The sequence below is a fragment of the Prionailurus viverrinus genome, chromosome B4 (genome assembly GCF_022837055.1).
Source record: "Prionailurus viverrinus isolate Anna chromosome B4, UM_Priviv_1.0, whole genome shotgun sequence".
NCBI classification, from domain to species: domain Eukaryota; kingdom Metazoa; phylum Chordata; class Mammalia; order Carnivora; family Felidae; genus Prionailurus; species Prionailurus viverrinus.
In genome coordinates this window covers 24,739,790-24,752,335 of record NC_062567.1, presented here as the reverse complement: position 1 = coordinate 24,752,335, position 12,546 = coordinate 24,739,790, and the positions used below count along the sequence as shown (strand labels likewise).

General features: G+C 40.9%; 1 protein-coding gene across 10 annotated transcripts in view; it reads right to left on the bottom strand.

Annotated features, from left to right (window-relative positions):
- Nucleotides 1-12,546, bottom strand: part of SVIL (supervillin) — a 233,040-nt gene that overhangs the window by 90,201 nt on the left and 130,293 nt on the right. For 7 of the 10 annotated variants that reach the window (XM_047865435.1, XM_047865437.1, XM_047865430.1 and 4 more), the window contains 2 exons: nt 11,459-11,516; nt 5,728-5,819 (listed from right to left, as the gene is read on the bottom strand). Coding sequence is in view for 7 of the 10 variants with exons in the window: in XM_047865430.1 (XP_047721386.1) it covers nt 5,728-5,819; nt 11,459-11,516 (150 nt within the window). In the remaining 3 variants the exon portion in view is untranslated. Of the gene's footprint in view, nt 1-5,727; nt 5,820-8,470; nt 8,538-11,458; nt 11,517-12,546 lie in introns of all 10 variants that reach the window. The other 3 variants (XM_047865432.1, XM_047865433.1, XM_047865436.1) reach the window with 2 other exon arrangements.

Genomic DNA, 12,546 nt, shown 5'->3' with positions numbered 1-12,546 from the left:
CAGCTCAGGGCCTGGAGCCCGTTTCGGATTCTGTGTCTCCCGCTCTCTCTGCCCCTCCCCTGTTCATACTCTCTGTCTCTCTCTGTCTCAAAAATAAATAAACATTAAAAAAAAAAAAAAACAACTGTTTCAAGCTTATAACGTACAGTCCTCTTTGATTATTTACCGAGGACTGAAATGAAGTCATAAATCAAACCATACTTTATATGTACCAGAAAGTTAGGGGCATTGGCTGGTTTGGTCAGTAAAGCATCTGACTCCTGATGTCAGGGTGGTGAGTTCAGGCCCCATGTTGGGTGTAGAGATTACTTTAAAAATACTTAAGCAAATGTATCAGCAAGCTTATTCATTCTTAGTGGAAATCTATAGTGAATCTTTTAGGAAAAAAATCCCTTACGCAAACAAATTACTGCTCAGTCTATTCTTTCTAACAAATGTATTTTTCAGTTACCAAGATTTGTTTCCTTTCTATAGATGTGAAATTACAGGGGAAAGAAATGATGTGGAAGACAAAAGAACAGAGAAGCTTCCTTTCCCAAGACTATAATTTACAAGTAAAATTAGTAAAACAAACATGCAGTATAATTACCCTAGTATATCTAGCCCATGGGAAAACACTTCAGTTGTATAAAAGAGAATGAGGTTTTATTTGAATTGCTGATGTGTGCGTACTTTTTCTGACCCTTTCCAGGAAAACCAAAACCAAAACCAAAAAACAAACCTCTTTTGGGCTCTTGCAGTGTTCTTTAGGCCCTCCACTTGGATTTTTGGTCAGGTTTATTATAAAACATTGAAAAAAGCTAATACTAAGAAATCATGGAAGGCACCCCAGCTATGGAAATCTATGTTGCTTCTGTGTTGTTTCATGCATAAAGACCGCCACATAAATCACTATCACAGGCATCTTCAGATTAATAATCTTGAATACAGTTTATTATTGCTTATGATCTACCAAAAGCTTTCTTTCCTTTACAATTTTTTTTTTAATTTTTTTTTTCAACATTTATTTATTTTTGGGACAGAGAGAGACAGAGCATGAACGGGGGAGGGGCAGAGAGAGAGGGAGACACAGAATCGGAAACAGGCTCCAGGCTCCGAGCCATCGGCCCAGAGCCTGACGCGGGGCTCGAACTCACGGGCCGCGAGATCGTGACCTGGCTGAAGTCGGACGCTTAACCGACTGCGCCACCCAGGCGCCCCTTACAATTTTTATATAATTTTAGACTTACAGAAAAATCAAGACATGCTTCACAACATGTTAACACCTCAATACATTTGGTTTATGTTTATCCTTTTCCATACACGTATTTACGTGTGTGATGTGTATATATGCATGCATGCAAGTACACATATTTACATGTCAACTTTTCTGAACCATTTAAGAATAAGTTGCAGCATGATGTCCCTTTATCTGATTTGAAAGGACACATGCGGCCCAATGTTTATAGCAGCACTATCAATAATTGCTAAATTATGGAAAGGGCCCAAATGTCCATCAACTGACAAATGGATAAAGAAAACGTGGGGTGTGTGTGTGTGTGTGTGTGTGTGTGTGTGTGAGAGAGAGAGAGAGAGAGAGAGAGAGAGAGAGAGAGAGAGAGGGAGAGAGAGAGACATGATGGAATATAATTCAGCAATCAAAAAGAATGAAATCTTTCCATTTGCAACAACATGGATGGAACTAGAGTGTATTATGCTAAGAGAAATCAGTCAGAGAAAGACAAATATCATATGATTTCACTCATGTGGAATTTAGGAAGCACAACACATAAACATAGGGGAAGGGAAGGAGAAATAAGATAAAAAGAGACAGGGAGGCAAACCATAAGAGACTCTTACGACAGAGAACAAACTGAGGGGTGCTGGAGGGGAGGTGGGGGGGAGATGGGCTAAATGGGTGATGAGCATTAAGGAGGGCAGTTGTTGGGGGAAGCACTGGATGTTATATGTAAGTGATGAATCACTAAATTCTCTCCTGAAACCATTATTATACTATATGTTAACCAACTTGGATATAAACAAACAAATAAATAGCAAAAAAATTAAAAAAGGAAAAAAAAAGAGAATAAGTTGGCAGCATGATATCCCTTTCCCTCTAAACTCTTCAACGTATATTTCCTAAAAAATAGGAAATAAGAATGTTTTTAAAAATTGGATTAAGCAGCCATAATTCAGTTGATTATATGCTGTGGCAGAATATGCACAATTCAGAAATGGTTCAGGTAACAGTAATACTAGTCATCATCTAATACACAATACATAATAGGCACTGTTGATCTAACTTCTGTTGTGATAAATGTTCTACTTCGCCTTCAAATACATTAATTAAAACTTTAACATACACTAAATTATCCCTCATTATACCTGCTATTTTAGTCTTCTGCCCTTGTCTGAGTAATTCTGAATGGTACTTCTGTGGCAATATGGATTCTGTGAGTCTATTTCTTTAGTTCTTTTTTATGGGAATGGGATGGTCATTTTCCAAGTAAGGTAATTTAAGGGGAATTGACATCAGGGCTATAATACTTTTTTTTAAAAGGTCTGTTTGTTTGTTTTTGAGAGAGAGAGTGAGCGAGCGTAAGTTGGGGAGGGGCAGAGAGAGAGGGAGAGAAAGACTCCCAAGCAGCATGGATCCTGATGCAGGGTCTGATCCCGCAAACTGTGAGATCATGACCTGAGCCAAAATCAAGAGTTAATGCTTAACCGACTGAGCCACCCAGGCGCCCCAAGAGCTATAATAATTTATATTTTATTTAACTGCCTAATATGCTTTATAATAATATGTAATGCCAATACTCAGGATGACTTGGTCTGCTGGGTAGTTTTCTTGAGGAATACAGTTTCTTTAATTAGCCCTGAGAAGCAGGCTTTCTGGTAAAGTTATCGTCGAGTCCAGTCGTCTAAACCCAAGTACAGTAGAATCTTCTGAAGAAATATAAGTGGCAGGGGACTGCCAAGAGCTCTCCCAGCCTGCATTTGACAGGCTAAGAGCACAGGCCAGACCCAGAATGTCCTGAATACTGATCTGACCTCCCAGAGGAGTAACGCACTTCAACTTTTACACTTGGAAGGCAGCCACTAATATAAAGACAAGCAGCTTAGAAAATAAGTCATTACAAAACTAGAGGAATAGGGGAGAGGGGTGATGGCTCCGAAGTGTGGGACTTCTTTTTGGATAATGACAACTTTCCGAAACTGACGGCGGCCCTGGATGCACAACTCTGTGGATATGCTGAAAGCCACTGAACTGAGTGCTGTAAATGGATGAACTGCATGCTATACGAATTATAGCTCACTAAAGCTATTAAAGAAGTAATGTATTTGGTTCATTTCACAATTCCTAAGTGGAAAATCTATTTCCATATTATAAACTTTGCATAGGTAAAGGTTTTTAGTCATCGGATAACTTGTGTGTGATACACAGTTAAAGGAAGCCCCTTAGAGAAAAGCCAATGATCATTTTAATGCTCATGTGCACAAAAGCAAGAATTCCTCACTAAATGAATGGAAAGAAACTGCTGGAAATGTGTAAACAGACATAAAGCTCTATGCCATTAAAACAGTTGGAATTAATTCCTATTTTTACCATTATATTGCCAGGAGCTGCCATTAAGAATGTGTTAACATGGAGGAGTGAGATTACTGGTAATATGTGGGTCTTTCCAAACATGCCTGCCCGAATTCATAAAGTGCACAACGTGAGACAAGACGATTGGGGAATTTACATGGAATTCAGGGGAGGAGGGGCTCTGACACTTTTAAAGCACATTTTGAAGATCTTGTGAATTTGGAAACATAAATCTGATTAATGCATGGCATTATCTTTGTTTTGTGAAGAGTTACATTTTTATAACCAATTATGATACATTTTCTGGTGAAACTGGTTAATCAACTCACGTGTTTTTAAATTTTGGCACATATGGAGTTATAAGCTGTTAAGCCTGAAGGGACCTCGCATCTCATCTATTGCTTCTAATTTTTCTGATCCCAATATTGCATGTACTACCGTTCATCAAGGAAAGGACCTGGGCTAGGCCAGGAGGACGAGTAAAGCAGCTTTTACTACAGAATTTTGTCTAATCAGTCCAATCTTCGAAGCTACTGCTAAAATCAAATTTAGCAGTACTTTGTTTGGCTCATCTTCATAGATTTTAAGTCTGACTCAGATTAGCTTGAGTTTCTTTCTCTTTTACAGAGTCTAAAAAATCAGAAGGACCTTTCCATTTCACGCCATCCAGGCAGGAACCCACAGCATGTGTCCTTCCCATGGAAGCACATGACCTTCCTTGAACAGTTACTGGGAGCAGAAGAGATGATAATACAGGCCATTTCTTTTTTTTTTTTTTTAAAGTTTTTTAATGTTTATTTATTTTTGAGGGAGACAGAGACAGAATGCGAGTGGGTTAGGGGCAGAGAGAGAGGGAGACACAGAATCCGAAGCAGGCTTCAGCCTCCGAGCTGTCAGCACAGAGCCCGACGCGGGGCTCGAACTCACAGACTATGAGATCATGACCTGAGCCGAAGTCAGACGCTCAACCGACTGAGCCACCCAGGCGCCCCAATACAGGCCATTTCATTTCTAGGTCCCATGAACTATCAGAATTGTCTCTCTTGTATGAAATCTCACCTACTTCCCTGTAATTCAGTACATTATTCTTGTTTTTGGCCTCTGGGGCAACGTGGAGTAAGCCTGTCTTCCTCTCGACAGTTTTGTAAGTACTTGGAAATTACAAAACGTCCCTGTTTGAAGTTTCTCCACAAGGCCAAATCCCTGGGGACCTGCAAATATCAGACCTCATCAGACTTTGTCTAGCCGTATCATCCATTCAATTCCTCAGGATATACGCCCATTTAGCAGTGGGCCTTTTAAACTAGATTTAGTTTCTATTAAAAGAATATTGTTTCTGGTCTAATTTCTTTTAGGTTTGATCTTATGTTTGTTTTTGTTTTTCTTTTCTTTCAGAGGACCAAAAAAAAAAAAAAAATCGGATATCGGATCGTCCACTAAATCTGTTTCTTCCATAGTAAGGTTTACCCAGCTCATTTGGGATGGAGACAGTTTGTGAGCCGGTACCACGCTCTGCCAGTGTTACAGTCGGGGGAAACAAAGATCTGGTAACATTTATGTCATTTCTCGGGCTAAACAAGGGGTGGTTGGCTGGTGACAGCTGCACATATTTTAGTGCACATGCATCTCTACCAATGAAAATATGAATTCACCGAACTGGCGAGTACCTACTTGGAGAAGGAAGCGTGTGTGGAACAGTCTGCACTGGTAGGCCAGTGTGCTGCCCAGCAGGGAGCTCTAACATACTCATTGGAAATGCAGCAACACTGGCAGACGCCCAGAGGTGGAGGAAATGGAGCGAGTGGATGGAAAAGAAAAGGGCTTACGAGCAAAACCCACCGTCCCTGGAGAAGGTGACAGGTAGGAGAGATGAAGAAAGTTGACTCTGTGCCGGCTGCCTCTCTCACCCTCCCCACCCCCCAGCCTCCAGGGAAAACCCAAGAATGCCTAAAAGTAAGAGAAGGGACATGTAGAGAGGTGCAGATTCCACATGCAGGAAGAGAGCTACCTTAGTTGAGGCTAATTGTTGAAATAGACAGAAAGGGACACGTACAAGAGTATACACCGGAGATCAGTGAAGCAGTCCCCCTCCAAGGAAATCAGGCAACACAAGACCTACAGGCTCAGGACACTGGTCAAACATTTACAGAAAGTCTCACCTTTGGGAAGTGCAGTTAAAAGCTTAGCATTGATTCCTCCTTTGTAGTTAGTGCGCTGTTCTTTATCTTCAAGCAAGAATTCTTTCTGAAAGCTGGAAATTAAATTATTCCATTAGTCATGTTTAAAGTCAATTTGAATCAAGATACATGATATTAAGTAAAAAAAAAATGCTAAACGAAAATGAGCTGTTATACATAGTTAAATAGGTGGATGTAGACGACACATAAAAAGTTTTATTTTGGGGAGTTAAATGGGAGCTGTTTTCATTTATTTATAGTCATTTATAGTTATAGCTATGTATAGGACTTTTTTCGTGCAACTGAAGAATTACGTCAGCAGGGGCAGGTGACGTAGTGTCAGGGGGGCAAAAACATGGCTGAGCTGCCAGCCAGATGCCTTGGTTGGGACTGATAACCTCTTCTAGAGCCACTCACCAACAGCTGTGTAAGTTTGGATTAGTCACTCACCCTTTCTGTGTTCTAATCTCCTCCTCAGAAAATCAGCAACTTGTCTAGGTTATGTGCATGCTTTCCTCCAGTGTTGAAATTATATAACAAATGCCTTCAAAGTACCAAGAAATCAAAGCATGGTGGACAGGTCTGCGAGGCTCATGAAAAGAGCCTTGGAATAAAGGAGGAAATGAAAGCAAAGAAGAACTGAGCACTTACTATGTACTCTTCTTCTATAACTAGGCATACTCCAAGCATAATCTTAATTATTTTTGCAAGACCCTGTGAGGCCTGAACTACTCAGTGCTGTGCTAATAAATGTTTAAAAACTTGCTCCTTAGTCTTGCTCTCCCACCCCCTTCCCCTAAGCATATGTTTTGCAGTCTTTGCTGTTAGTATAAATACCCCCACTAAGGCTGATTTTCAAGCTTCCCACAGGACTCACTGGACTCACAGCTAAAAGAGAGGCATAAACTCGCTCTCAGGAGGAGGTGCAAGTCGGCTCCAGCACACCAACTGGAACAATTATCATCCTCGGTTTGCAGACTAGGAAACTGTTAAATGATCTGCCCAAGGACGAGATACAAAGCCAGCTCCCACTCTAACACTAGGCCCCCAGGCTGCTGCATGCCAACCCCATGGGCTTCCATGGGAGTGGGCCTGGGGTTGGGCCAGACAGACCGAGCTGCCACTGCACAGCAAGAAAACCCAGCGTAGAAGCAGGAAAACCAATATTCTCCTGTGATACGATCACCTCCAGAGAGGTGAACAACAGCCTTGGAAAGGCTGAAGGTCAGGGCAAAGCTGACCTTCCCTATGGGCTGTCCTCCATTTGTGTTTCCGCACGTAGGGGTGCACATCCATAGAGGTCCAAGAGGTGACTGAGGAAAGTGCTGTGCATCTCTGTAAGTGGGGCACATGAATGATCTATATCCTGCACATAAATTACATTTCAAAGAGCTGCTGCGCATTCCAAAATACGTAACACCATCCATCTTCTAGAACCAAGCTCATCTAAAATCTTAGTTATTGCTGACAAATGTGGTAGGGCTTATATTCATAAATATGACTGCCATGTATCCATATTATTTAATACAAAAGTCTTGAGAATAAGTAGTCTTTATAAACCACACTCCAGATGGCTTGAAGATTCTAGAATACCCACGTAGGTCAGAAAAGTGGAATTGGCACTGACTTCTCAACAGTAAATCCTAAGGCAGTGATCATTCTTTCTGGCATTTCATTCAGATGTATGACTTAGTATAAACCTACAAAATTAAGTAACTGTAGAAATGTACCCCACTTAAGGAATGGCATGCTATTGTAATTGATTATTTAACTATTTATTTAAATATCTTGATAAAGTTCTGTACTTTCTTTGCAAAACTAACATCTTAGGGAAAAAATTCCATATAAAAAAATGGTGCAATCCTGAAATATTCAGCTTCTTAGGCCACTGACCTTGGGGCACAAATATTATCTCATATTTTCAAAAGTAGACATGTGCATAGTCCCCCTCCCCCATTTTGTGCTTATCAAAAAACCGCTAATAAAGACTAATAAACTGCTCTCTAGTTAAACATTTTTCTGAACTTTCACGGTGGGGTTTCCAAGTCTTCCCCTGCCCCTCCCCCGGCACTTACTTTCTTGAAACAAAGCTGAACTGGTGTCTGTACCAATGAAAAGCACAGCCTTCCCGTGGCTGGTCAGAAACCAGTGGAAAACGCAAGCGCTGCTGGGAACTGCTCTTGTGGCTCCTCACCTGGTCTGTCTACCTGAGTTCTCTCCTCTCCCTCCTGCTCTGGGACTCAGGTTAAGGTCATTTCCTCAAGGAAGAACCCCCTGATCCAGTGCCCGTCCCACCGGGTACCGAATCTATATTACGCACTTTAGTTGTTTTCTCTCAAGGTAGCCTGGTTTCTTATTTGGAGAACATATTATAAGTGTCTTATTTCAAATTATTGATTTATAAAAGTGGTTTTTTTTTAATCAATAAATATCTGTTGAATGAATGGCGACAATAAAATACTTCGAATGTATTCTACACTCACTCTGAAATATTTTACATACACACCCTATACACTTTTACTGTGATATGGGCAAAGAGCATTGCAAACACTGAGAATAATTAGAAGGGCACATATTTAATAATATCAGTTATAAACTTCCTCCCTCCCCCACTTTCCTTCTTTCACACTTATTTATGTTTTTACTTACTTACTTACTTATCTATTTATCTATCTATTTATTTATCTTAAGGAGGCTCCACGCCCAGCGTGGGGCTTGAACTCACGACTCTGAGATGAAGGGCCGCATGCTCTCTACAGATGGAGCCAGCCAGTCACCTCTCCTTTCTTCACCTTTAGAATAACATATGATAGAAAGAATAAGGCAAATGGGGTTGAAAAGTGGAGCTCTGACTCAAGAATGCTAGAAAAGGTATGACTGAGTCAGGACCCCTTAAACCAATATGAAACCCGGCTTTGAAAAAGTCACATCTTTTCCCTGGACTTTCGAGACCCAAGGCACTAGCCAGCAGTGAGAATGCAGGCAAGACACATTAGTAAAGAACTCTGGAACATTCGCGAATGAGCAACATCTTCTGATCATCTAATGGCTGATAAAAACACAAATACCCCAGGGAGCCCTAACATAAATCTCCTCTTCACCTTTTTGAGTCAGAGGCACCAGAGTGGTGGGACTGGGGGAGCCCAAGCCCAACTCACATGATGGGTACCTCGAACGCACTGAGCTCTGGATGCTGCACTGTGCTCTCACCATCCCCAGGACGAGGGGACTCTACCCGACAGCCTCTGTAGGCACGGGTGGTTGCCACAGCTCAATCACAAGTATGATTCTGTATTTCAGTATGATACCAGCTCTCCATATATAGCTAAAGCAAATGCTACGGTCTTAATGTTTGAATTCCATTTTTAAAGTTTCTACTATCAAGAAAGAAGCCCTTTTAGATTTGTTATTGGTCTGCATCTCCTCTGAAACAGTGCTCTTTTCAGCACTAAATTTTCCATACTCTGCCTCCTTCCCTCTGCTTCGATAACCTAAGAAGAGATTGCTACCCACGTCCACAGTTTTTTATAATGTCCCATTAACCTACTTAAATGCCAGCAGTAGAAACCAGAGGAAATTGTATTAAAGTGAGAACAGGATAGTCTGCAGTTACTACTGCACAAAATGGGGCTATACCACGACAGTGATTATTCAGCACCGGCGCTGGGAAAGGCTCTCTACAATCTGTTCACCTTTCTCCTAAAGTTTACAAGCTCATCAAAGTCCACTACCTCATATTTGTACCTGTGGTGTCTGGTCAGCTAGACTGCTTTGGAGGAGGCGAATTCTTGTATCTCTAATCCTATTTTACGTTTAGGATCCATAGCAAGGAGGCCATAATTTCAATAGGTACATATGAGATCATACCCACCATATTTGAAATGTCTGACTATTTCATTCTGCTATCCTTACAAAGCAATGCTTTCCTCCTCTTCCTTTTTCTTAGTCACTTGTTAGCTCTGTTACAGCTAAACCAACCTGCCCGGGGACACACTGGGGACTAAGCTACTATGGTCTGAACGTCTGTATTCCCCCAAATTCGTATGTTGAAATGCAAACCCCCAAAAGCGATAATACCAGAAGGTGGGGACTTTGGAAGGGGATTAGGCCATCAGATGGAGCCTTCATGAATGAGAACAGTGTCCTTATAAAGAGACACAGAGACAACTACACTTCAATGAAAATAGAACTAAACAACCCCCCCCCCCCCACCGCCGAGAGACCCTAGCCATCTCCCTAGCTCATTCCACCCAGTGAGGATACAAGGAGTTGGCTGTCTGCAGATGGAAAGAGGGCCCTCCCCCAATCATGCTGGCGCCCTGATCTCAGACTTCCAGCCTCCAGAATTGTGAGCAATAAATTTCTGTTGTTTCTAAGCCAGCCGGTCTATGGTATTTTGTTGTAGTAGCTGGAACTAAGATATAAGGCTTAGATTCTATCGGACAAAGATAAGAAATAGGGGAGATTCTGTCAAGCGCTAGAAAAGTTAAGATTTCCTGAGTCAAATAAGACAGACAGCCTTACTGATGACAGCCAACTCTAGTTGACTTGATACTAAGATGTGGACCAAATCCATCAAGGCTTTCTTTATCTCATCTAGTGTGTCCAAAAGATGCCTGCTGCCATTTTCAAATGCAGAGCCCCGCTCAGCCTGATGAGGACAGTGATTAGAGAGCTGTTTATTCAAAACCATTGAAATGCAAACCCTTTAGAGTAAAGAGGCAATGCCATGCAGGATACATTAGGAAGAAGTGCATCTGAGTGGAAGGCTGGGGAGACCAGGATTGGGTCCTTCTACCATAATGAAATGTACATTGGGGTCTATGCCTGTATGTCTTAGGGATAATAACTTTGTGTCTCCACTTGAAAAATCTCAACATCTATTAGGGACAGTGATCTGCTAAGAAGCATCTGAGATACAGCTATCTTGTTTGGCACAAACTTTCATTTTTACAAAGCTTATATGAATGATTCTATATCATAGAGTTTTAGCACATTAGGTAAATCAAATTAGTACCCTTAATATCTTGTAGGAAACCGAAGAGCAGAAAGGTTAAGAGACATCAGGACCTCACCGGACAGATGGAGGGATGGGGGGGGCGGGAGGGAGGGAAGAGAGGCACAAGGATAAATCTTTTCTTTAAAAATCAAAAGCTCTCGGGGCGCCTGGGTGGCGCAGTCGGTTAAGCGTCCGACTTCAGCCAGGTCACGATCTTGCGGTCCGTGAGTTCGAGCCTCGCGTCAGGCTCTGGGCTGATGGCTCAGAGCCTGGAGCCTGTTTCCGATTCTGTGTCTCCCTCTCTCTCTGCCCCTCCCCCGTTCATGCTCTGTCTCTCTCTGTCCCAAAAATAAATAAACGTGAAAAAAAAAAAATCAAAAGCTCTCTTACTTAATGGGCAGATTGCAAAAGGACATCCCACGCTTAGAGGCAGGTATGAAAAAAAAAAAGAAAAGATAGTAGCCTTCTACAGGTTCAAAATTATATCTGCTCTGCAAATAGTTCCCATAAACAGCATTAATAAATACAAAAAGAATCTTTTCTGGCTGAATCTACAATTAGGTCAGCTTGTTTCATATACTTTAATAAATCAAACTCTGGGGAGAAAACATATTGCCAAACATTCAAACTCATGAATTAGGAATTTAGGAGAATAATTCTAAAAGCTACCACAAATCTCTAAATCCTAAGAGTCTTGAGCAAAGACCACTTTACCTTGGAACTTTTCTTTGACTTGGTAATCCAAGGAAGCTTAAGTTTTTCTGGTTGAAATCTAAGGAGAAAGAAATAAGGTAACAATGAAATAACTACATAGTAAGTTAAAAAAACAATCTCCAGTGGGGAAAAAAATTCTCCAAAGTCCCATTGAACATATAACAAGAAAAAAGGAAACCATTAACCAGACAAGAAATATGAATACAAAAATGACACCTTCTAAGAATCAAATTCCACAACATAGGCAAGGTTTTTTTCCTTCTCCTGAAATGTGGTCAACATAACTCTGTGGGTGAAAAAAACAAAAACAAAAATAAAAAAAAAATCTGACATAGTTCAATCCTATCATGTAAATTTGTTATAGCTACGAGAATAATTCAAAGCAAATAAATACTGAATGGCATAGTTACATACTCCAGGAAAAAAAGGAGGAAAAAAATTAAACAATTTTGGTCAAGGTAACATTGAAACTCATCACTGCCTGATGTATTTGAGACACCTTTAAAGACTGTGTGCATTTAAGGGGTTGTTGAAGAGCAGAGGAAATGCTTCAGCTGGTTTTATTGCCTTCCTTAAAATCTAAACAATAACAACACATCAAATTAACTACTTTCTTTATTTTTGAAGGCAAGATATGTATCGTGTAAAGACAGGTGGTAACAAAGCCATGCAGAGAAAAACACACATCCGGGTGAACCAGTTAATCAAAACCAGGCACAGACAAATTTATACCAGTCTAATGGCAAGTAATCTGTTTTACAGCTTTTGGCATAGTAACCCTTTGTCCACCAAGGAAACCACAAGCAGACCACTTACAGAGACTTCTAAGGAAGTGCCTTTTACTGTTTAATATTTGGGGGCAAGTACCTTTTACTGTTTAATATTTGGGGGCCAGAAGAAAAGGAGGTATGAAAATATATCAGATGCTGACATACCCTTATCCATCAAAACACATCCGGGATCCCGGAATTTGGAAACTGTGACCCACTAGAGATATACAATAAAATGCAAGATATAATGCCAATTAAACATCTAGGCCTTTTTCCTGATTATACACATACCTGGCTATGTGTGAGAACTCGGTTCAA